This window comes from Akebia trifoliata, chromosome 16 (assembly GCF_017979445.1).
Source record: "Akebia trifoliata isolate Shusen 1 chromosome 16, ASM1797944v1, whole genome shotgun sequence".
Classification (NCBI taxonomy): Eukaryota; Viridiplantae; Streptophyta; class Magnoliopsida; order Ranunculales; family Lardizabalaceae; genus Akebia; species Akebia trifoliata.
The window spans coordinates 22,907,772-22,930,453 of record NC_141390.1 but is presented as its reverse complement, the minus strand read 5'-3'; the positions used below and the strand labels follow the sequence as shown (position 1 = coordinate 22,930,453).

The 22,682-nt window shown below is 35.3% G+C and overlaps 1 protein-coding gene across 1 annotated transcript in view; it reads right to left on the bottom strand.

The window, feature by feature from the left end:
* LOC147382915 (uncharacterized) overlaps positions 1–22,682 on the bottom strand; it is a 64,289-nt gene that overhangs the window by 14,511 nt on the left and 27,096 nt on the right. The window contains exons 8-23 of the mRNA XM_086429156.1: positions 22,363–22,486; positions 22,013–22,193; positions 21,125–21,153; positions 20,766–20,914; positions 20,064–20,166; positions 19,835–19,930; positions 19,671–19,726; positions 19,429–19,552; positions 18,718–18,780; positions 18,524–18,583; positions 18,270–18,431; positions 17,945–18,018; positions 17,766–17,859; positions 17,029–17,165; positions 16,872–16,952; positions 16,071–16,176 (exon numbers count right to left, since the gene is read on the bottom strand). Of these exons, the coding sequence (XP_086285282.1) occupies positions 16,071–16,176; positions 16,872–16,952; positions 17,029–17,165; positions 17,766–17,859; positions 17,945–18,018; positions 18,270–18,431; positions 18,524–18,583; positions 18,718–18,780; positions 19,429–19,552; positions 19,671–19,726; positions 19,835–19,930; positions 20,064–20,166; positions 20,766–20,914; positions 21,125–21,153; positions 22,013–22,193; positions 22,363–22,486 (1,639 nt within the window). The remainder of the gene's footprint in view (positions 1–16,070; positions 16,177–16,871; positions 16,953–17,028; positions 17,166–17,765; positions 17,860–17,944; positions 18,019–18,269; positions 18,432–18,523; positions 18,584–18,717; positions 18,781–19,428; positions 19,553–19,670; positions 19,727–19,834; positions 19,931–20,063; positions 20,167–20,765; positions 20,915–21,124; positions 21,154–22,012; positions 22,194–22,362; positions 22,487–22,682) is intronic.

Here is a 22,682-nt window from a genome sequence, read left to right as displayed (position 1 = left end):
CTCAACCCGGCAAAATGTGTATTTGGGGCAACGTCAGGCAAACTGCTAGGCTTCATCGTCAGTAGAAGAGGCATTGAGATAGATCCAGCAAAAACCAAGTACATTCTCGAAATGAAAGCATCGGTATCAAAAAAGGATGTCCGAGCATTTCTGGGTAGAATACAGTATATCAGTAGATTCATCACACAACTCACGCTTATTTGCGAACCAGTATTTAAGCTGCTCAGAAAGAATGTGCCAAAAGCATGGAACCAGGATTGTCAAGAAGCCTTCGACAAGATAAAAAAATATTTGCTCAATCCACCAGTCTTGGTTCCTCCTACGCCAGGACGACCCTTACTGATGTACATCTCGGTGCAAGAAACGTCTATGGACTGTGTACTGGGGCAACACGATGAGTCAGGTAGAAAAGAGCAAGCCATTTACTATCTCAGCAAGAAATTTACTGATTATGAGGCGAAGTATTCGGTACTCGAGAAGACTTGCTGCGCACTGGTATGGGCATCTCAACGACTACGCCACTATCTCCTCAGCTACTCGACTATGCTCATCGCTCGAATGGACCCTCTCAAGTATCTCTTTGAAAAGCCAGTACTAACGGGTCATACTGTGAAATGGCAATTACTATTATCTGAGTTTGACATCACCTATGTCACGCAAAAGGCCATCAAGGGGCAAGCCATCGCCGACCACTTAGCCGAGCATCCATTGCCTGATTACGAACCATTAAAGACAAATTTTCCTGACGAAGCCATATTGCTCACTGAGATTGAAGATGATGACGAAGAACCAGGCTGGAAAATGTACTTTGACGGAGCAACAAATCAAAAAGAGAACGGAATAGGGGCAGTCTTGATCAAACCAGATGGGTCCCACGTGCCAATTGCAATCAGACTGAAGTTCCATGTTCTAACAACGAGGCTGAATACAAAGCATGCATAGCAGGGTTGAAAGCAGTATTGGATCTCGAGGTAGATGAGATCGATGTTTTCGGAGACTCGAGCCTAGTAGTCTATCAGACAACTGGAGAATGGAAGACCCGAGAGCAGAGATTGATTCCTTACCACGAGTACCTCGAAGAATTAAGCTCAAGCTTCAACAGGATTTCATTCACATATATGCCGAGAGCTAAGAATCAATTTGCTGATGCACTAGTAACACTTGCTTCCATGATCAGTATTTCAGAAGACCTCGTCATCGACCCCTCGAGATAGGGATTCAAGATGAACCAGCTTACTGCCTACCCGTCAAAGTAGAAGAATCTGAAGAAAAGTCTTGGTACTCAGACATCAAAGCCTATCTCGAAGATCGAACTCTCCCATCAGACGCAACGTCTAATGATCGAAGGACTATTCAAAAGCTAGCAGGACAATTCTTCCTGAGCAATGGCATTCTGTACAAGAAATCACATCATGAAGTCTTACTACGATGTGTGGCAGAAGTAGAAGCAAAACGACTGATCGAAATAGTACATGGTGGAGTCTACGGACCTCACATGAATGGTCACATGCTTGCCAAGAAGATCATGAGAATGGGATATTACTGGACTACCATGGAAAGTGATTGCAATCAACACGTCCGTAAATGCCATCTCTGCCAGATCTATGCCAATAAGATCAACGCGCCACCATCAGAGTTGCACAATATGACTACTCCTTGGCCCTTCTCACTCTGGGACATGGACGTTATTGGACCGATTTCGCCAAAAATTTCAAATGGGCATCGTTTCATCTTAGTCGCTATCGATTATTTTACGAAATGGGTAGAAGCAGCTTCTTATGCCAATGTCACAAAGAGCAGCGTTCTGAAGTTTGTCAAGAACAATATTATATGCAGATATGGACTTCCCAACGGGTTAGTGAAGGACAACGCCAAAAACTTCAAAAATAAGGACATGATCAAGATGTGCGAAGACTTCCAGATCACTCATCACAACTCTGTACCTTATAGGCCCAAAATGAACGAAGCAGTTGAAGCCGCCAACAAGAATATCAAAAGAATCATCGAGAAGATGGCAGTCACTTATAAGGATTGGCATGACATGTTGCCTTTCGCCCTTCACGCTTATCAGACTTCATTTCGGACTTCAACTGGGGCAACTTCGTATTCATTGGTATATGGAATGGAAGTAGTCTTACCCGTTGAGGTTGAGATTCCTCCCTTTGAATCTTAAAAGAAGCAGAGTTGGATGAAACGAAATGGGTTCAAGCTCGATCAGTTGAATCTGATAGAAGAGAAACGTCTCACAGCTATTTATCATGGTCAAATTTACCAACGGCGAATCGCCCGTGCTTATAACAAGAAAGTCGAAACTCGAAATTTCTCACCAGGAGACCTTGTCTTGAAAAAGATTTTATCGATACAAGAAGATGCTAGGGGAAAATTCAGACCAAACTACGAGGGACCATTCATTGTACAAAAGGTGATAACGGGAGGAGCTTTGATCCTTACAGAGATGGACGGACAAGTCTTCCCTCAACTGATCAATGCTGACACCGTTAAGAAGTACTACGCCTGAGATCTGACCCTGAGATGACGAAATGCCATCTTTGTTATCTTGAAAACAACTATCTAACCCTAGTCAACCCTTTTGAGCCATCACGTTCATTTCTTAACCTAAGACTGGGGCAAGTCAACGTTACAAAAAAAAAAAAACAAAAGAAAAGAAAATTAGAAAGTCTAAGCATCAAGATACTCCTGGCCCGCATGAGGATAAACTGTGAACGGCTAAAAATACAAAAAAAATCAAAAAAGTCAAAAAACTCGGACACTTGATCTTGAGCTCGACCCAAATCTCCAGCCTAAACAAGTTCGAGAGACGCTGGGAGGAGACATAGATCACCTTTTCGAAATAAAAACAGACAAACCCCATGTATAGCTCACTTTAGATAAACTTAGACCTTAACCTCTTTTGTACATTTCCACTACACACAATCTTGGCCAATCCTTCGTCCTATCAAAAGTCCTTTTGGATCAGGGAATGTTCCAAGGCATCATAATGATGGCGGCAGCATCAATGATCTTGTAACTTGATCCGGACCTCAAGTCTTATTAGTCGTTAGAAAACACGAGAGGGGAGTCCAGGTCGGATATTCGAAAAAAAAGAGTACTCGAAGTGTAGAGTAATCGATCTCGCGGCTCACTTGAGTCGCCGAGCCACGAACAATCGTCAGCAAACTTGAGAGGGGAATCTAGATCTGTTACTCGAGAAAGAGTGCCACTACAAGAGTAGAGTCGCCGATCTCGCAGCTCAACTTGAGTCACCAAGCCACAAAGACACAGAGGCTCCAAACAAGATTTGTAATGTAAAAATTCAAAAAAAATACAGGCATAGTCTGAAAGGGTATAGTGAAAATCCGAAAGGGCGCTATGAGTAAAAAAATCAGACTATGGCAAGATCAAAGCCACCGGCACGATGAAAATCCAAAAAGGCATCGATGCGCAAAAATGTGGAAATCGGGTCTGGTGAAAACCGTAATTGGTACCAGGGGCAATAAGGGAAAATAAAATTAAAAAAAAAATAAAAAACAAAAAAAACAAAAAAATTAAAAAAAACAAAAAAAAAATGAAAAAAAAGTGAAAAACTCCTGGCCAGCATGAGTATAAACTGTGAACGGTAAAAATTTTCCAAAATCCTAAGTCTTATGCTCAATCGATATTCACCCAATACTGGGACACTGGAGATGACTCAAAAAAGAGTCCAAAATCTATTGACATCTATATCCTCAGTAGTTGGCAAAAGTACAAATATAATCTAGATAACAAAGGTTTTTCAAAAATCTTCATATTTTGGATCTACAGTATTTATTCGACAAAGACAAACCACCAAAAATTCAAATCTTTTCAAAACTATTATTTTGGTCAGTGATGAAAAATCTAGGACTTACTCAAACTTCATGTTTTCAAAGCACTAGATACACCTGAGGCCAAGTAAGTAAAAAACCTATTTTCTTTTCATAAAAAAAAAAAATTTAAAAAGAAAATACAAAAAAAATGGTGCCAATCACGCATCTCGACGAGAAATGAAGAAGGAATTAAATCTCTCTTCCAAAGTACGGATTCGGACAGCTTGCCTCATCACCACCACCTCAGCGTCCGAAACATCATGACTCGCCAGGTAAGACGCGAAGGCATCAAAATAGGACCCTGAGCAAGCCTCTCCTGAGATCACTCTCTGGACCTACTGAGGGGAACCATTGTGGGTACATAACATTGATCATGCTTATGAGATTCTAAGTGAAGATGAGTACATGCAAACATTCCCGAGGGAAATTGGGCCAAAATCATTTGGATTGAAGACAGAAGCTTCTCGAGAAATCGCCGTTGTTATCATAAATCACAGCATTGTTTCAAGAACAATGACTCTTGAGGTCGTATCAATAGGCTAGTAGAAAACTATAATGGAGCCCTTCAAGTGATGACAACAGAATTTCAAGTCCCTCCACCTCTGGTTTCGACTTGAGAGAGTTTCTTTGTAAGGTATTGTAAACAACATGCCGAGGGGATTAGATTGCGTTCCAACAGCAAAACTCTCTCTTGGATCAGTGACAGCTATTAACAACCATATTGCATGTGGTCCAACAACAGCAAAACTCTCTCTTGGATCTGTGATAGCTGTTAACAACCATATTGCATGTGGTCTAACAACAGCAAAACTCTCTCTTGGATCTGTGATAGCTGTTAACAACCATATTGCATATGGTCTAACAACAGCAAAACTCTCTCCTGGATCTATGACAGCTGTTAACAACCATATTGCCTGTGGTCCAACAGCAAAACTCTCTCTTAGATCAGTGACAGCTGTTAACAACCATATTACTTGTGCTCCAACAGCAAAACTCTCTCTTGGATCTGTGGCAACTGTTAACAACCATATTGCTCGCACCGTTGAAAGAGTCAAATGCGCCATTACAAAGAAAAAAAAAATCATCAAAAAATTAAAAAAATCAAAAAATCAAAAAATCAAAAATATCAAAAATATCAAAAAATTAAAAATATAAAAATATATATATAAAAAAATCAAAAATATCGACAAAATAGTATTTTTGCAAAAGCGAAATTCAAAATTGTTCAAGACTCGTTAGAAAATCCTCGTTTCAAAGTTTTTCTTAAATTATCGCAAATCCGAGACCTCACACGAGCTCCGCGCCACGAGGTCGAGGAAATCAAAAGGCTCACCCTGTTAGACCCCGTGCTTGGGTAGCCATTTCTTACCATCAAATTTATCAAATCAAATCAGTGTTTTCAAAACTTGTCTGAGCAAAATCCTCGGACCCACACAAATCAGGGTTTCGTATATTCTTTGCAGTTCTTTGCACGCAATTCCTGCAAAAAGGGGCAGCTGTAGACACCCAAATTTGAGCGGGCCCTCGATGCAAAATGCCTCAAAAATCGAAAAAAAATTGGAATGGGTTCCGAGGCCCAAACCTACAAAAATCCAATGAATTTTGTCATTCATTTTTCAATAAATGGCCTAAGGCTTCTTATGTGGCCCACGGACCAAAAACTTACCCACTCAATTCAACTCCCGAACCCATCCTTATCCTACCCACTACCCAAGCCCATTCAATTCAACCCATTCAACCTAAAGTCATCCTTATTTTACCCATTACCCAAGCCCAATTCTCTACCTAAGCCCAACATCACAACCAATCACCCAATATGACACATGTCATCACCCCATCTCACCTCCCTCATCCAACCACCAACTCCCATCAGCTTAACTATCCCATTATTTTTCTCTAAATATCATTTACCCACATTTACAACCTACACCCCCTTAACCTATCCTATCCATTCATTCAAATCAAATACTTACAACCTACACCCTCCCTAACCTATCCTATCCATTCTCTCAAATCAAACACTTATAACCTACACTTCTCCCTAATCTACCCCTATCATTCCCTACAAAATCCTTCTCTACAATCTACACCTACACCTATCCTCTCAAATCAAACACTTATCCTTTCCTATCAACTCATCTCAACCCTTCATTTCCACCCACTTTGACACATGTCATCATCTCCCTCACTCTCCCAAAATATCATCAACCACCCCCTTAAATCCTCTATTCTCTTAAACCAAATACCATTTAATCACAACCACCATCTTAAACTCACTTCACCAAACACTCCACCCAAATGGGGGTAGGATCCAAACCATTTAGGTCAAAACTCACCCATTTAACCCTCCTTCCCTAAATACCCTCCAATCTTCTCTAAATTACACATACCCTTCTCTTTCAACCTCATAACTATTCTATCATTTTTCTTTATTTCACCCAACTCTACCCCTCAAAATAACTCTCACAATTCTATAAATACCTACTCATTCTCAACTCTCAATCCTTAATGAAAAATCCAATATCCCACAACTAATGAAAATTTGATAAAAAATCTTCCAAAAACTATAACTCTCTACTCTACTCTCCTCTCAACACCCAGCTCTCAACTCATCTCACAACTCACAACTCTCAACCTTCTCTCAAACAAATCAAGCAAAGAAAAAGAAGTCAAGGAAAGTCAAAAGACGTCAAGGAAGGAACAAGGTGGGTTTGACAAGTGGAACACACCCTTCAACTCCCCTCCTCTACTCACCCCTTTCTCCACACATTTGCACACACCACCATGATTTAAATCACCAAAGGGCCCTTTTTTCAATAAGGGTGCCCTCAATGATTTGGATCAATATCGAAAGCCCCTCACACTTGAGGGCATACATCGAATATTTTCGATTTTCTTTTTTTTTTTTACTTTGGAATACTGAATCTGAGGTTACCACATTACGTGGATGGAGTAGGGTGCCTAACACCTTCCCTACTCCATAAATGGACCCCCTTACCTTTGAATCAAAGGTTGGACCATGCACCTTATCCTACGAGAGTCATCAAAAATGTTAAAATGACATGTTTTTCAAAAAATACAACTTCGGGTGATCATTCACACCCATTTCCGAAAAATGAATGGTGGCGACTCCAAAATCCCCCAAAGTGGAGGGATGTTTCATAGTGTTGAAAATCCTATGTCCACAGTTCATTTTAGTATTTACAAAGTAGATTTCCATCTTTGTTTTAGTCTATGTCATTGTCAAGATTATAGTGTGAAGTTTTTCAATTGTCAAAATATTGTCATTCTTCTTATCTAACAAGTTTAAATAAAATGGGTTCTTTATTTTCTCTATGCATTCTGATGTCTGGGATCCATCCCCCATTACTTCTTTATTGGGTTTCTACTAGTTTGTTACATTTGTCGATGACTATAGTAGATGTACGTGGGTGTACTTAATAAAAATAAAAGATGATCTCTATTCTATATTTCAAGAGTTTCATGCGATGATTCTAATGCAATTTGGAGTAGAGATCAAAATCTTTCATTCAGATAAGGAAGGAGAGTCTACTTATGAGGGGTTAAAAAAATATATGTGTTACTCAAGGTATAGAATAACAAACTTCTTGCACTTCTACTCCCCAATAAAATGACATTGTAGTAAGGAAAAAAATCATCATTTGTTGGAGTTAGGAAGAGCTTTGTTGATTGGGATGAATATTGCTAAGTATTTATGGTCTGAAGTAGTTCTTATAGCATGTTACATTATCAACCATACTCCCTCCAACATCTTGAACTTCCAACCTCCTCTATTGTCCTTTTCTTCTGATCGTCCATTGTTCCCTGTGGTTCTACGAGTCTTTAGATGCGTATGTTTTGCTCACACTAAACTTGACCCTTAGGCATTGAAATGTGTGTTTCTTAGTTATTCTAATTCTCAAAAGGATTATAAATTCTATCATTCACTTATTTATCGTCGTTTTATTATAATGGACGTCACATTCTTAGAAGATCAATATTACTTTCCTCGTCCTGATCGACAATTCTTTTAAGGGGAGTGGTTTCTTCAATCCACAAATGATGAGTTACTTCCAAAGTCCTCTTTCCCAATTTCACTACCTTTACCAATTATTCTTGACTCTAACGAAGAAGTTGAATTACCTATGTCAGTGCCTAACCTTAATTGATAAGGTCCCATAAAATCATTTTTTGAAATCGTAATTACACAAGGATTATGGATACCTAATTGCTATTTATTCCAAATAAACATAAATTATATTAATTTGTCAAATTATTAAAACTAATAGATTTTCTTACTATTTGTAGCTAAAAAGGGTAAAATTCAGAGGTAAATATTTTTGTAACAATTTTTATTACAATGTACAAGCCAAGAGGGAGCAATCAGCCAAAACTCAACAATAAAAACTATCACGTCACCACGCGATGGTAGACCCCTAGTGCTCTATGGTAACCTTGAGGAATTATACCTCGAGAATTATGCCTCGAGATTCGATCAAAACATTTCAGACGTTTTGACCGTTGTAATTGAAGGACCTTCTCAAATCAACTAAAGAAAAAATCCGACCCAATAACTCGATTAGAGAAACTATAAATTGAGGGGTTGTCCCTAAAAGAAGGGGTCCCTCTTGGGCCCTCTTCTTCTCCCTAATTTCTTTATATTTTTCTTTGAGAGAAAGAGTTCTTGTAATTGTGAGAGATCAAGAGTTACCTTTTTCATCTTTCTTCTTTAATTTCTATGTGTAACTCCATTGTAAGATCATCGAGCTTGGAATCAAAGTGCAACACTGAATTTCTTCATCTTCTTCTCCATTAGATTTACTTATTTTACTATTGGTGCAACTTGCTTCTTGCGATGATCAACTAGACTCTCCTTAGAGAGGTCAATGACGTCGGAGTGAGTTCATCTTAGTATTGTTGAATTAATTTTATTATTAATACTTTAATTGTGTTTTTGTGAAGACTCTTAATGAAAGATCATCTAATTTGTACAAATTATTCTAACTTTGATGATTATTGCTTAGATGAGTTTAAACTTAATCGTGCTTTGTGATGAATTTGAGATACAAATTTGATGATCTTCTCTAAGTTTAGGATTCACATTTATATTCTCTAGTTACCTTCAAGAATTAATAGATTTATCTTCCAATCCACAAACAATGATTTGTTACATGAAATTAAAATTATTCAGCAATAAGATGATTTACAAATGTTGATTTGATCTTTCTAAGCTTTTTTACATTGTTTTCAATATCTATTCTTGCTTCAATTTCATTTTACTTCTTAGTTGTATTTTCTATTCTGTTATAGAAAAATCTATTTTCAAATTTTGTTTTGATTTCAATTTGAAAGAAAAGTTGAATCACGATTGTCCATGTAGAACGAATCTTGCTCATCAAGTTTCTTTTATCATTTGTTCAATTCATATCCACAATCAACAATTACAATACTCAATCCAATTGGTGCCGCTGCCGGGGAAAATGATTCGATTCATTTTCATTTAGAAAAGAATCCGAAAAAAATTTGAAATAGAACCGAAACTTGTTTGCTTGAAACAAAAGCTAAACGAATAGAAACAAAAATTAAAATATTTTCATTAGGTATATCAGAAATTGGTCCCAATTGGAAAAATCGATTTTCATCAAAATTTCACCGCTTAATAGTAGCCCCATAGTGCTCCGCAGTGACATGGCAGCATTTGCTCTTGAATTTTTGGGAACAAGTTTCTAACATCATAGACATTCTAATGGGAATATTTTTTTCTTAGCATTTTGACTTGGATAATCTTGATATTTTCATGTGAAGGACTCGATGGAAGTCGATGAAAGGTGACATGTGGAATTTTATCCACCGAATCGGTTTCCTTGCCAATAAGACAACAACTTGTTAATTTTCTGTTCATTTTTTTTAGAAAAAACTTTGTATTAGGAATTTGAATTGTAATAAATTTTAATTTGATCCGAGAGGGTTCGAATTGAAATAGATTTAAGGACGAACGACAGTGGGACGAAATTATCTCGGCCCTTCGGGTTCGAATATCGTATTGGTGTTGGTGGCCTGAGTCAACTCAGCTTGTTCATCCCCCGTCTAGAACGGGAGGTAATTTTTGCACCACTCGTGCACCTCTTGTTAGTAGATTTTCGAGTTGATTTTGAATGATTAAATTGTATACTTCAATTTACACATAGTAATAAGGGCACCCTTACGAGGATATCACTATAAGATAAGAATCTGATTTCATCACTGATCTCTTTTCCTTTAGGAAATTGAATTCACAATAAGTCCAAAATGAAATAAAATTTGGCTAGACTTGACCTTAGGTCCTTTTGAGCTCAATAGGCAAAGTTAGTCTGAGTTGCACCAATTGCACTTTTTGATCGAAATCAGTACCAAAGCGAAATCCTGCCTCGCTGTACCTCGTGTACTAGGAGGATAGACGACGTTTATTCTAGATGAAAGGTGACGTAAGAGTGCCCTTACTCAGCATTGTATGACACCTCTCAACTGGGGATTAAACTGACTATTTTTTATTTTAGAGATTTGGGTTGGAGGCTCAGATTATTACTTTGAAACAGTTAGGAGATGTCTAATCTAAGAACCTAATAATCACATGTGAATTCCTCCATCTCTTGTGTGCAAATCAATAATATATGTTAGGTTAGATGCAGAATTCCAAATAAATTTACATCGTCATGGAGTTTAGGAGAGAATCGTGGATCCTGTGCGTCCTATTTGATAATTACGGTCATTCTCCTGAGCATTGTTCAAGTTTGCCCATGCTTCATGCTACACAGGCCAATATGCATCATTCTCAAAATTCTTATTGGATGCCGACACCTAGTTCGTTTGATCAACCATACCATGTAGATAATTGATTTTCCTTAGATACCATACTTTGTTAGAACGAGTTCACTCAGGGTAGTTATTTTGATAACCATGAGGATTTTTATATGCACGACACCACGATGATGGATCCAACCATAATTCCCCAATAATCCTATGATTATCAACATTTCTTCGAATATAGAGTTGTAGAGCCAGAGTCATAATTCAATTTTTCAATTTTGTCCTCTCCTTCAATTTTATCATTAGAATCTTTGATGATTGAGTTGTTAAATCAACAACAACAGTTCATCCAACAATAATAGCTCCATCAACAATAATAAAACATGGGTTAAGCCTTAGTCAGCATAGGAACTCAATGAAGTCAACTAGTGTTATCTTTAGAAGAAGAAAATTTTGATAAATTCGAAAATAAGGATATCTCAATCTTAGAAAATCTTTCAATCTTTCAAAATACCCTTAGCGACCAATTCCATTCCTTTGAGAAATTCGATGATTATCTATCAATGACTGATAATATTTTATTGATTGAAGTCCAACTAGATCAGCTAACCATGCCCTCAGAAAAAATAGAGAATGATTATTTTTCAAATGAAATAACTTCAAAGAGCAAATTAATGTTTCAAATTCTCAATGAGCAAGTCAATTGTACAAATTTGGCTAAAGAAACTGATTCACCATCTGAGGAGACTATTGTCCAAGAAGAATAAAAGATCAACTCTAATTTATTAGTCACACCAACTCCGACCACTACCGATCTAATCTCGTGCCTCATCCAACCTATCTTTTCACAAGATTTTAAAGACCATGCCTATCTTACAACTTCCATTCTCTCAGGGAATACGATGGTTGAGAATTATTTCAAAAAGATGATGACACTAAGAATTGACGATAAAAGAAGGATGTTGATTATTTTAAAAAATTATTTTAACGTCTTAATGATGATCCAAATCTGTCTTCATATCATTAAGAGTGGGAAGTCGATCGCCATGTCTGTCAAATTAGATACTAGGAAAATACCTAGGATTCAGATCTTTTGATAGGTCCGGCTGAAGATGTTAAACTTAACTTTGTTTGGGAGACTACCCATGTGCTTTTATTTTAATAAGTAGCGTAGTTAGGATACGAACTATCTCAAAAAAAAAAAAATTTCAACCCTAATTCCATTCTTATTCTCTTCCTCTTTAAACCAACTCTCAACCAAACCAATCAATCAATCAACGCTTTTAGGACTGCAGACTAGTTAGCAATTGTTGATTGACTAGTAGAGACATATGTTTGCCTATATTGAGGAGAAGAAGGCACAGGCAACTGAAAGCTTGGATTCATATTAGGATGGGTTTAATTATTAGATTATGACGTTTTTAGGTTAGTTTTTAATTCTTAAGTAGGATTTCATTTATGTAAAAATTGTTTCAGAAATTATAATTGTTATAATTTTTAATCTTTTCATATTAGTTGTAATAAGATTTTGTACATTAATGTCCAATTCGTTTTAGGTGTTATCTAACATTTTTCTCTGTTTTTTTACTATTTACATATTAAGGACAATATTTCATTTAGACTTGAGGGTTTTAGGTTAGATCACAATTGTATTGCATTTCATTCTAATTTAATTTCATGTTTTTAGAAAAAAATAATAAATAAAATTATACAACACTTTCGAAATATTTTCTTCAAAATTTTTGTATGGAATTTTTACATATGAATTTCAAATCTCAGGCTCATGTCCTAACTTTTGATCATAAGTTCTTTTTTTTATTATTCCTTATTAAGAAAATCATGAAAATATTACTTTGAAAAATTCACTTCTGATTGAGTATTTAAAAAAAAGATTTTATGGAATAAGAGTTGACCTTCTTCTTTGTCTGGAGTATTAGGGGAAACCTAATCTAGTGAACTATGACTTCTTTGAATTTTGGTTAGCTTGTTAAAAGAAAAACAACACTGAGGTTAGTCTGACTTGGACATCAACCATAGGATTAGACTGAGTACCTTGAAAATGACTACCTGCTTTTTAAAAAAGAACATTAGACAATGGTGAAGCATGAAAAGTTAAAAAATAAGAAACAGAAAAATATAAGAAAGATGTTAAAGATTGTTAAAACTACAAAAATGAAAAAAGAGTCCAATGAAACCAAATAGTACAGTAGGGTAAAAGTCGTCAATGGCAAATGTGTGAGTAAGTTGGAATATCACAGATAAAGCCCCTTAGAGGTATTAAAGTGAACATTCACACCTCTTACTATCCCAGACATGATGCCTAGTTTCGAGTTAAAACTTAGATAGAATCAACCAATCTTAATAGTTAGGAGGTGTAATCTTGTTCCTGAAAAATATGTTTTTAAAATTAAAAATTTTTACTCAAGTACTAAAGTTATTTTTGAAAATTTCTAAATTGGGGAATAGAAACTTAGAACTTTGTTCAAATGTAACTTACATTTGACTGATTTGTAAAATATCGTTATGTTTGCCTTACATACTTTGATTTTGATTTGATATTTCTGTAAAATGTTGGAATTTTGTAGGTATATTCTCTACAAATCCTCACGAGTTAAACTCGTCTACTAGAGATTTAAAGGCTTATTGCATATTGTAAATGCTGTCAAGAACCTCACGAAAGAGGAGTTGTGTAAATATTACTAATCTATTTGGATGCGTTTATACTAGAAAGGGAAAACAAGCCATTGCAGATCTATCCTACCACACCACAAAGGAGTCAAATCTTGTTTTTTCAGATTCCAATAGTCCTATTGCTCTTTGGAAAGGTAAACGTACTTGTATTTCACATCATATTTCTCAGTTTGTTTCTTATTATGATGTCTCCATCCTATCATTCCTTTGTTACTAATATGTCTTTTGTTTCTGTCCCACCCAGTATGAAATAAGCCCTCTCTAATCCTAAGTGGAAATAGATTATGGATGAGGAAATGCAAGCTTTAGAAAAAAATGATACCTAGGAGTTGGTGTCCTTACCAGAAAGAAATAAGTCAGTTGGATGCAAGTGAGTGTTTACAGTGAAGTACAAGTCTGATGGATCAATTGTCAAGTATAAGGCTAGGTTGGTTGCCAATGACTCTGCATAGACTTACGGCATTAACTATCAATAACTTTTGCTTTAGTAGTAAAAATGAATTCTATTTTTGTTCTTCTACCCTTGAAAACCAACTTCTTGTAGGAGCTTCACCAACTAGATGTGAAGACTGCCTTCTTGCATGGTGATTTACAAGAAGAAGTATACATGGATACTCCTCCAAGAGTTTTTTTTACCTAGTACTGATGGGAAAGTTTGTTGTCTGAAGAAGTCATTATATGGTTTCAAACTATCTCCACACGTTTGGTTTGAACGATTCCGTTCCGTTATGTAGGTTGTAGGTTACAAGCAATGTCAAACTGATCACACATTGTTTGTCAAGCACAGTGGACCTCATACTACAATTCTTATTATGTATGTTGATGACATTGTCATTATAGACAATTGTCCTACTGAGATCCAAACTTTTAAATATCTTCTTGGAAATCGCTTCGAATTAAAAGACCTTGGACTTTTGAGATATTTTTTGGGTATTGAGGTGGCTCAGTCTAATACAAGCATTTTTATCTCACAACGAAAGCATGTGTTAGATCTACCCTAAGAAGCAGGTAAACTTGGGGTTAAACCAATAGATATTCCAATCAAGCTTAATCACCGATTGAGTAACAGTAATAGTGAAGCCCTTGAAGATATTAGTCGTTATCAACAGTTGGTAGGTAAACTCATCTACTTATTTCTTACACGGCCTGACATTGCCTATGTCTTCAGTATTGTTAGCCAATTCATGCATGCCCTTCGCATAACACATCTTGATGTTGTCCTACGCATCCTTCGATACCTAAAAGGGTGTCCAAGAAAATGCTTACTATTTCGTTCCCATGGTCATATGCATGTTGAAGCATGGATCAATGTTGATTGGGTGGGTTCTATTATTGATTGTTGTTCGACTTTTGCATATTGTACTATAATGGGTGGAAATTTGGTAACTTGGCGTAGTAAGAAGCAGTCGGTAGTCGCCCACTCCAATGTTGAAGCTGAGTTAAGAGCCATGGCTCTTAGTAAATGTGAGGTACTTTGGTTGCAACTATTACTACGTGAACTAGATTGTTCACCTCCTATGCCCTATTAGTTGTACTGTGATAATAAGACTGACATTAGCATCGTTCATAATCCAGTTCAACATGATCGCACCAAGCACATTGAGGTCGACCGTCTTTCATTCGGGAGAAAGTCACTTCTGGTGACATCTGCACCATCTTCGTTCCTACCACACAATAGTTAACTGACGTCCTCACTAACGCCTTAGGTCATGAAATTTTTGATAGTATTATAGGCAAGTTGGGCATGCGTGATATCTTTTCCCCAGCTTGAGGGGGAGTGTTAATAGTAGTTAGTTTAGTTTAGTTTAATTATTTTAGTCTATGTCTATTTTAGTCTTTTCATGTTTATGTCATTTTTTGTCTTTTCCTATTTATTTGTGTTAGTATATAAACAATACAGAAGGAGAAATAATCAATCTGATTTTTTTCAAGAATTTATTCTCTATTTTTTCTCTTAATCTTCTCTAAAACCCTAGATCATTTTTTACAATTACAACTCATTCGGAGCACATTAAGTGGGATTTTGAAATAGATTGATTCTTCATAGACATCATAATTTCATAATGTTTTTATTTTTTATTTTTTATATCATTATACTCAAGTATGTGATTTACAAAATTTTAGTTTAAAACCTCATTCCATGAATCTTTCCAACTTTATTTGCACAAAATGGACTTGCTCACTCAAAGAATTAGTACCCAAAAAAATATTTAGGCCAACCTAAGACATTACTCCAAAATTAAAACTCTAACTTGGGTCTCTATTTTTTTATTTTAGTTTTTACTTTTCATTATCAAATTTTCTTGAAAATGAAAAGATTCAAAAGATAACCACTGAAAGTTGGGGAGACTAGCTAGGGTGTCTAAAACTTTCCCCATTCTTTAATCAAATTCCTTTTAGATCATACATGGGCCACTTTTTCTCTAAAAAAAGGTATAAAAAATGAAAAGAGAAGAAGATATTTTTGGGTGAGCCTTCACACCCTAAAATCCAATGAATGGTGGGGACTGCAAACTCTAAGTTGTTCCGATTTCCCGAAAAGGAAAATCCATATAGCTACATTAATGTTGGAGAAATATTTGACACATTTTTATGCATGGGAAGCTCGGTGTTTATATATCTGCCACTTTTCTTTATTTTTCAAAGTAGTTCTTCTTTTTAAGTATAGTAATGAATGCAGAAGGTAGTAGTTTTTCACCCATATATGCGAAATGCCTTAAAAGAAATTATGCTAATCCAGTTAAATACCTGATAATTCCCAAGTGCACGTGTTTTAAAACCAGCCGCACAATATATAAAATAATATTCCCATGTCCTAATGAACTTCTCATCGAACCCCAATGCCAGAATTTTACTGAAATTTAGTAAGTAACATAATATCAGTGTCTAAGAATTATGTGAGATGCTGAAGTAAGCATTTGGTGGGATCATTTGCAATATCAGAATTAAGAATAATTCAATGTTGAGTGTTCCACAAATAATCTACAATAATGAAATATCAAACAAGCCTAACTACCAACATGGAGAAAATTGGGAACAATGTTGGTCCAACACACAGTAAAGGGAGACAAACTTAAAAGATGAAGTTCTATTCCTTGGATTCAGCAAAAGAAGTCTCAATGTAAAAAAAATATTCTTCTTTTTTATAGATGAAGAAATGCATTAAAAGGGGGGAAAATGATAAACAAGATAAGGAGGTAGAGAACACCATCCTATAAAATGATTGAAAGTCAAATAGACAAAGAAAACAACCCAAAATATGAATTTTGGTATCAATGGAAAACTTTAAATCCACCACCTTGTTTATTTGATCATGTCCCATACTGAGATTCTTCATGATATTAATAGCTAATTTCTTGATATTAGATGCAATATGAATATATGAATCTCTAGCATAGTAAAAGCAACACCAAAAAATAGAATCCTTGATAAATTCAATAGATAGTTGTGAGGTAAGATATACTTCTTTATGTGTAGACCTAATGACTTCAAATTAAGCTAAGTCTCAATCTCATACTGAGCTAATCCTACGATGATTATTGTCCATACCTCTTATTTTCCATGAAATTATTCCTCCAACACATGAGTGTTTGGTAGAAATGTATTCCTATGTTTTCCAGGTGCTCCACACTGCATTTATGATACTTCACAAAATGGTTAGTTTCCAAAAGAAAAAGAAAGATGGGAAGTTGATATAAAGTTTTACCTGAGTCTAGATGCAGCAACCAAAGCAGATGTTACTCTACTCAAAGACGGAATGCACGCACCAGGGAAAATGTATTCTTTTATAAAATCTGAGCTTCGTTTATTTTCCTCATATCGTTCATCCGGCATTGATGTAAACTATAGACGTTCACCACAACAAATCATAAAATCAAGTGCATCTGAGAAACTCCAATTTGCTAAATCTAAAAAATAATTGGAAGTAGAATTAGAGCCAAATTCTTTTTACTACTGAGAGGGTCATTTAAATAAATAATTTTTTTTGTGTGAAAAAGGAGATCCAAAAAAGCTTTAAATTTTAAATAAAAGTAAAGTTTTAAGCAAACTCCACTAGAATCAATGCTTTGTTGCATGACTGCTTGTCACTTGCTAACCAAATAATTAATGTGCTTAGTTACTTTCAGTACCAAAAGTAAATCTTTGCCAAATAAATAGAATTTTGGATTAACATTTAGGTTATGTTTGGTAACACTTCTGTAGTTTGGAAACTAAAAAATCAGACTTAAGTAGTTTCATTCAACATCCCCCATCACTGGTTCAAAACTTTTAAATTTCAATTCTAAAGTCTGAAACCTGAAACAAATGGAAATAAAGCTTGTGAAGTATGAATTTTAAAGGTGGACCACCTCCATTAAGACTTCAGTAGTGTTACCAAACACACACTTAGGTTCACCCATAAGTCTAAGAAGAAGAAGAAGAAGAGGTCTCTGGTTTTGTTACCTGTAAAACTAGAAGACCATTTTCAGCTAAGACTGATTCGCAAGATCCAAAGAAATCCTCCATGTACTCATGACCCAAGTGTTCGATCATCTCACTGTTAAAAAAACTATGTCAATTTTCCAATGAAATTTAGTTCAATACATAAACTGGTAGAGATTTAGTGGTGATACAGAACTCACCAAGATATAATCCTATCATATTTGTGAGATTCAGGCAATTGACGATAGTCACATAAAAGGAATTTTATACGGTCCTGAAAGTAGAGGCGATTTAGGTCAGACATCAATGTAGGACAAATAAAATTTTGAACGTAACTACCTAAAAATAAAATTTTGAACAAATAATTATAGTGCTCTAATATTATTTTGTTTGCTTTATTAACTTTAAACTATTCTACAGTGATCCACCACTATAAGTGAGACTTTTTACAAAATATAATTAGCAAAATACAAAGACTATACTATGATACAGTGTAATTATGGTGATACACATATTGACAAATACCTGAAGGCCAACTTCATTCACTTTCATCTCAGCATATTTTAGTTGCTCTTCGGATAGGGTGATACCAGTGTATTTGCATCCAGTTTGTCTAACAACTTCTATAGCTAGGCTTCCCCACCCAGAGCCAATCTCAAGAATTTCATGCTTTCTGTCAATTCTAGCCTATATAGACACACACACACACAAAATTAGAAATTTCATGCATTACTTAAATCTAAAAAACAATTTAATGAAATTGTTCTTGGGGGTCTCACTTTTTCAATTAGAACGGACAATTTCCTTAGTTGTGCATCTTTTAAGTCTTCATTCTTCATCTATGAAATGATTTACACACATTAAAGTTAGTATCGTATAAATTATGTACAATGTATAACATGTAAAGTAGGAAAACTTGAACTGTATTAACATATTGCTAAAGATAATTTCGTCAGAAGGGCATGAGATGAACCTTAAATATTCCAGATGAATACGTCATTGTTTCATCCAAAAATAGAGCGAATAGATCATTACTCTAGAGAGAGAAAAAATAAATTGAAGAAAAACTATTAGATTTATTGAAAGTAATCAAATTAATGCACAACAACATAATCAAGAAGATGAAAACTACAATTGAACTAGGAAGAAAAACTATGCTCAAATTGGAGTACTCAAGAAAACCGTCACTAGTCACATGATCTAAACCTTGATATGGTCAATTAGACTACCAAAAAAGAATAAAAAGAATTTTGGAACCTAAGGTTCTTCTATATATATGGGAAGCGTTCAGCGGCCCTAAAGAGAGCCAAACATTGTGCCAAACATTTTTCAAAATAAGGGTTACAAGTTTCAGAATTGACTGATTTTTTGTGAGGATGATCTCTATGGTGAAGAGATCATCCTCACCAAAAATCAGCTCATTCCGAAACTTTTAACCTTATTTTACAAGTTAAAAAACCGTGGACTGTTTGTTTTTTGTAAACCACTTTTGATGGAGTTCGAAGTTTCGGAATGGGCTGATTTTTGGTGTGGATGATCTCCTAACCCATACATTGAAAAAATGTTTGGCACATCGTTTGACTCTCTTTAGGGCATCCTAACGCCACCCTATATATATATAATTAAAGAAAATTGAAGAAAGATTAAGTATGAGAATTAAATATCTATATGAACAAAAGCAGACCAGATCATAATGTCGGGATATGTTTCTGCGAGCTTGTGTGAGAGTGTTTTTCCTTGACATGTGCCAAAATAAGTACTTTGCAGATGCAATTCCGGCTGTAAAAAGCAATGGTGTCCACCAACCCCTAAAGGCAACAATTGGTCAATGTGTAAGTTCTAAAACTCAACAAACAGATTCCTAATTAATAGACAATTATTAAAAGTAGATTTTGCAGGAAAAAAAAAATAATACTTAGAAAATACCTTTTATTATTATGCTTTTTAACAGACTTTTTTAAATCCCTGTTAGCAATAAAAATCTGTAGAACAAAATTAGACCAAGGGAAATTTATGGAAGTAAATAATTACCAAAGTTATTTTGACAATAGAAGCTATTGTAAATTTGGATTGCCAATAAACTATTTTACCATGAATAAATTTAGAAGACCTTCTTCTTTATCTACGAAAGAAAAATCTCCATTGATGTATGCATCGGCAATGCCCAATTCAGCTTGGGTAGCAAACTGTCAAACAAATGTTAGTGTTTCTTAACAAGAAGGTGTGTATTGAAAATGGGATTTAAAACTTTTTCCTACTTACACACCTAGTGGCACATCATCATTAGAAGAAAAATGTAATATATTTGAAAGGACTTACCTTCCAGTAGAACTGGGGGCTGTGAACTTTCAGGACAGATTTTAGACTACATCTTTTGTTGGCTCCTTCAAAACAAAAAGAATTTCCTCCTTCCTCCAACAAACTGTGGATATTACAAAGCACCCAACATCAAATATCGCAAGTAAATCAAGAGTAAAATTGCATAAGGAACTGAAATAATCATGGAATGAATGTGAAAATCTTTGAAAAAAAGTAAGGAAAGGCTAGTGGAGAACATCATAAATTGCGATGCACAGAGCTGTGGGGGTGCAGGGGGACAGTGAGCCTGTCGGGGCGTCCTAAATTTTTTAACTGGTATGAAAAGGTTAATCATGTAAAATTTTCTTCAGGGTTTTCTATTTTGGGGAGTTTTACATATTTTGGTAACTCTCGATATTATAAATAGAGATCTCTAAGGCTGTAAAACTTATGAGAAAATAGTAGTTGTTCTTGCTCTGTTTCGTGGACGTAGGTACATTGCCAAACCATGTGTCATTGCTATTTCGATTTTTTCACATTACTCGATGTCTACCCAAGAAGGGTCATAGATTCACAAATTTGGAAAATTCAGATAAAGAGAACTAAAAGTTTGGAAGATGTAGAAATAGTAGTAGAGTTGGAAGAGAAGCCAGAGATTGCTAAGTGCAAATCAAAATACATAAATTGAAGCTATATATCCCTGAAACAAGGAAACACACTTACATTAAACAACCTGTAGTGATAAAATTCTCAAGGAACCTAGTAACGAAAATGCGCGCTCCTGTTTCCGTCAGCGAAGGAATTATATATTTTCTGTCTCCCGAAAGTACACAATTCTTTCCAAGAACACTATATGCAGCAACCATGCCAGCCTGCAACAGAACCAAACTTTATTTATGAGTGATGCATGACATATAGGATGAGTCTCATTTTAATAATAGACTTAGATCAAACAAATAAATAGGAATCACCATGATTTGCTCAAGACCATATATCATTGGACATGCGTAGGACACAATGCTATAGATTGTTTCAAATACCAATATTAACAATACATCAAGGATATATCCAATAACTATTACCTTCAATCCATCTTCATGGAAGCCATAGCCTGTAAACAAAGTATCTTACTAAGTCATTGTCCAATAGACAAAAAGAAAAAAATAAACAACAAAAATATGTTTTTTGAACAAAGCAATGCCTAGTTCTATGACCTTGATACAATAGTGACTTAGAAGTATCCATCTGGAACTTGTAATTAATAGTTTTGAGCACTAGAGAGTTATTACTTCTAGTATAAATAATTGGGTGAATTACCATTTCGTGAGCTAAAAATGAGTTATTTACGATTTCGCCTAACTATTCATTTTAATTACCAAAACATGAATGATCACGCTCTCGTTAAAGAAAAATTCAGAACGGTAACGAATTTGGTGGTTTTAGAGTGACAATTTCGTAGGTTTAAAGTGACTATTTCCAATTAGTCACTTTAAACCTGTGAAATAGCCACTTTAGAAACTTCCGAAATCGTTATCATTCATGTATTGGTAGTTAAAATGAATAGTGAACTGGATTTGTAAATTCATCAAAAGTTTATCACTTTTCCGTAAATATCCCTAAATAATTCTCTTATTTCTGTGTCTACTTCTGTAAATAGAGAATGGGTTAAGACTACTAGTGTAAATAGTAGAGAAGGAGCCCTTGATGAAGGTTGAAGGCCCTAATATAAAGGCCAAAAGAATAGTCAGTTTAAGGTGCTAAGAAAGGTAGGTTATGGGTTCATTAAACATGTACAACGTACTTTAGATGTTTTGTCAAACTTTCAGTTCATATCTTTCACAAATGGAAGGCAAAACAAACATGAACACTTTTATTTGCATCAAGTAAATTATGAAGAATTTGTTTATTGTTTCTCAGGTTAGTCTAATCATCTACATATTTAAAATAGCAATTAAGAAACTAGAACTCACCTTGGCATGCTCCACAAAACCATATTCCTCTCTTCCCTTGGATTCTGTCTATCTCAAGAGAAGCTTTTGAGGCACCAACTGATGGAACAGGATAACTTGTTGACCATCTAAGCAAGGTATGTTCTGGTGTATAAGGTGGATTGAGAGTCACAAAGAAAGGTGGTCCGGTTTCAGTAATATTCTGCAAGTGTACAAATTCAATATTGTTAAAGCACTTCAATTGCCGGCAAAGCCCTATTGAAGGGAACAATGTTCTACACATACTAATGTTAGATCAATTGTATATCAACCATATAACAACTTTAGAGCACATAAAAAAGATATCTTACAAAAGAAGATACGTCACAAACCTGAAGTACATTGAGCCAATATGTCAAACATACTTTATTGGATGTGGTTCCAAGATAATTCCGTGCACTCCATGCTGTTTGGTTTTGGGGCATTAAGTTTTTGTCGCGATGTAGGTAAATTTCACTGCCAATACAGCATTATTGAATGATTATGCATTTAGACTTTAAATAATAACAAAACAGAACCATTCATTCATATCTTGACAGCGCAGTTTTATAAAGCCAAAAAAAAAAAAAAAGCATCAGAAAGGACAGCAATAAAAAAATTTCTTAGATATATATGAAGCAATGCTTACATATATTTAACACTTCTAACCATC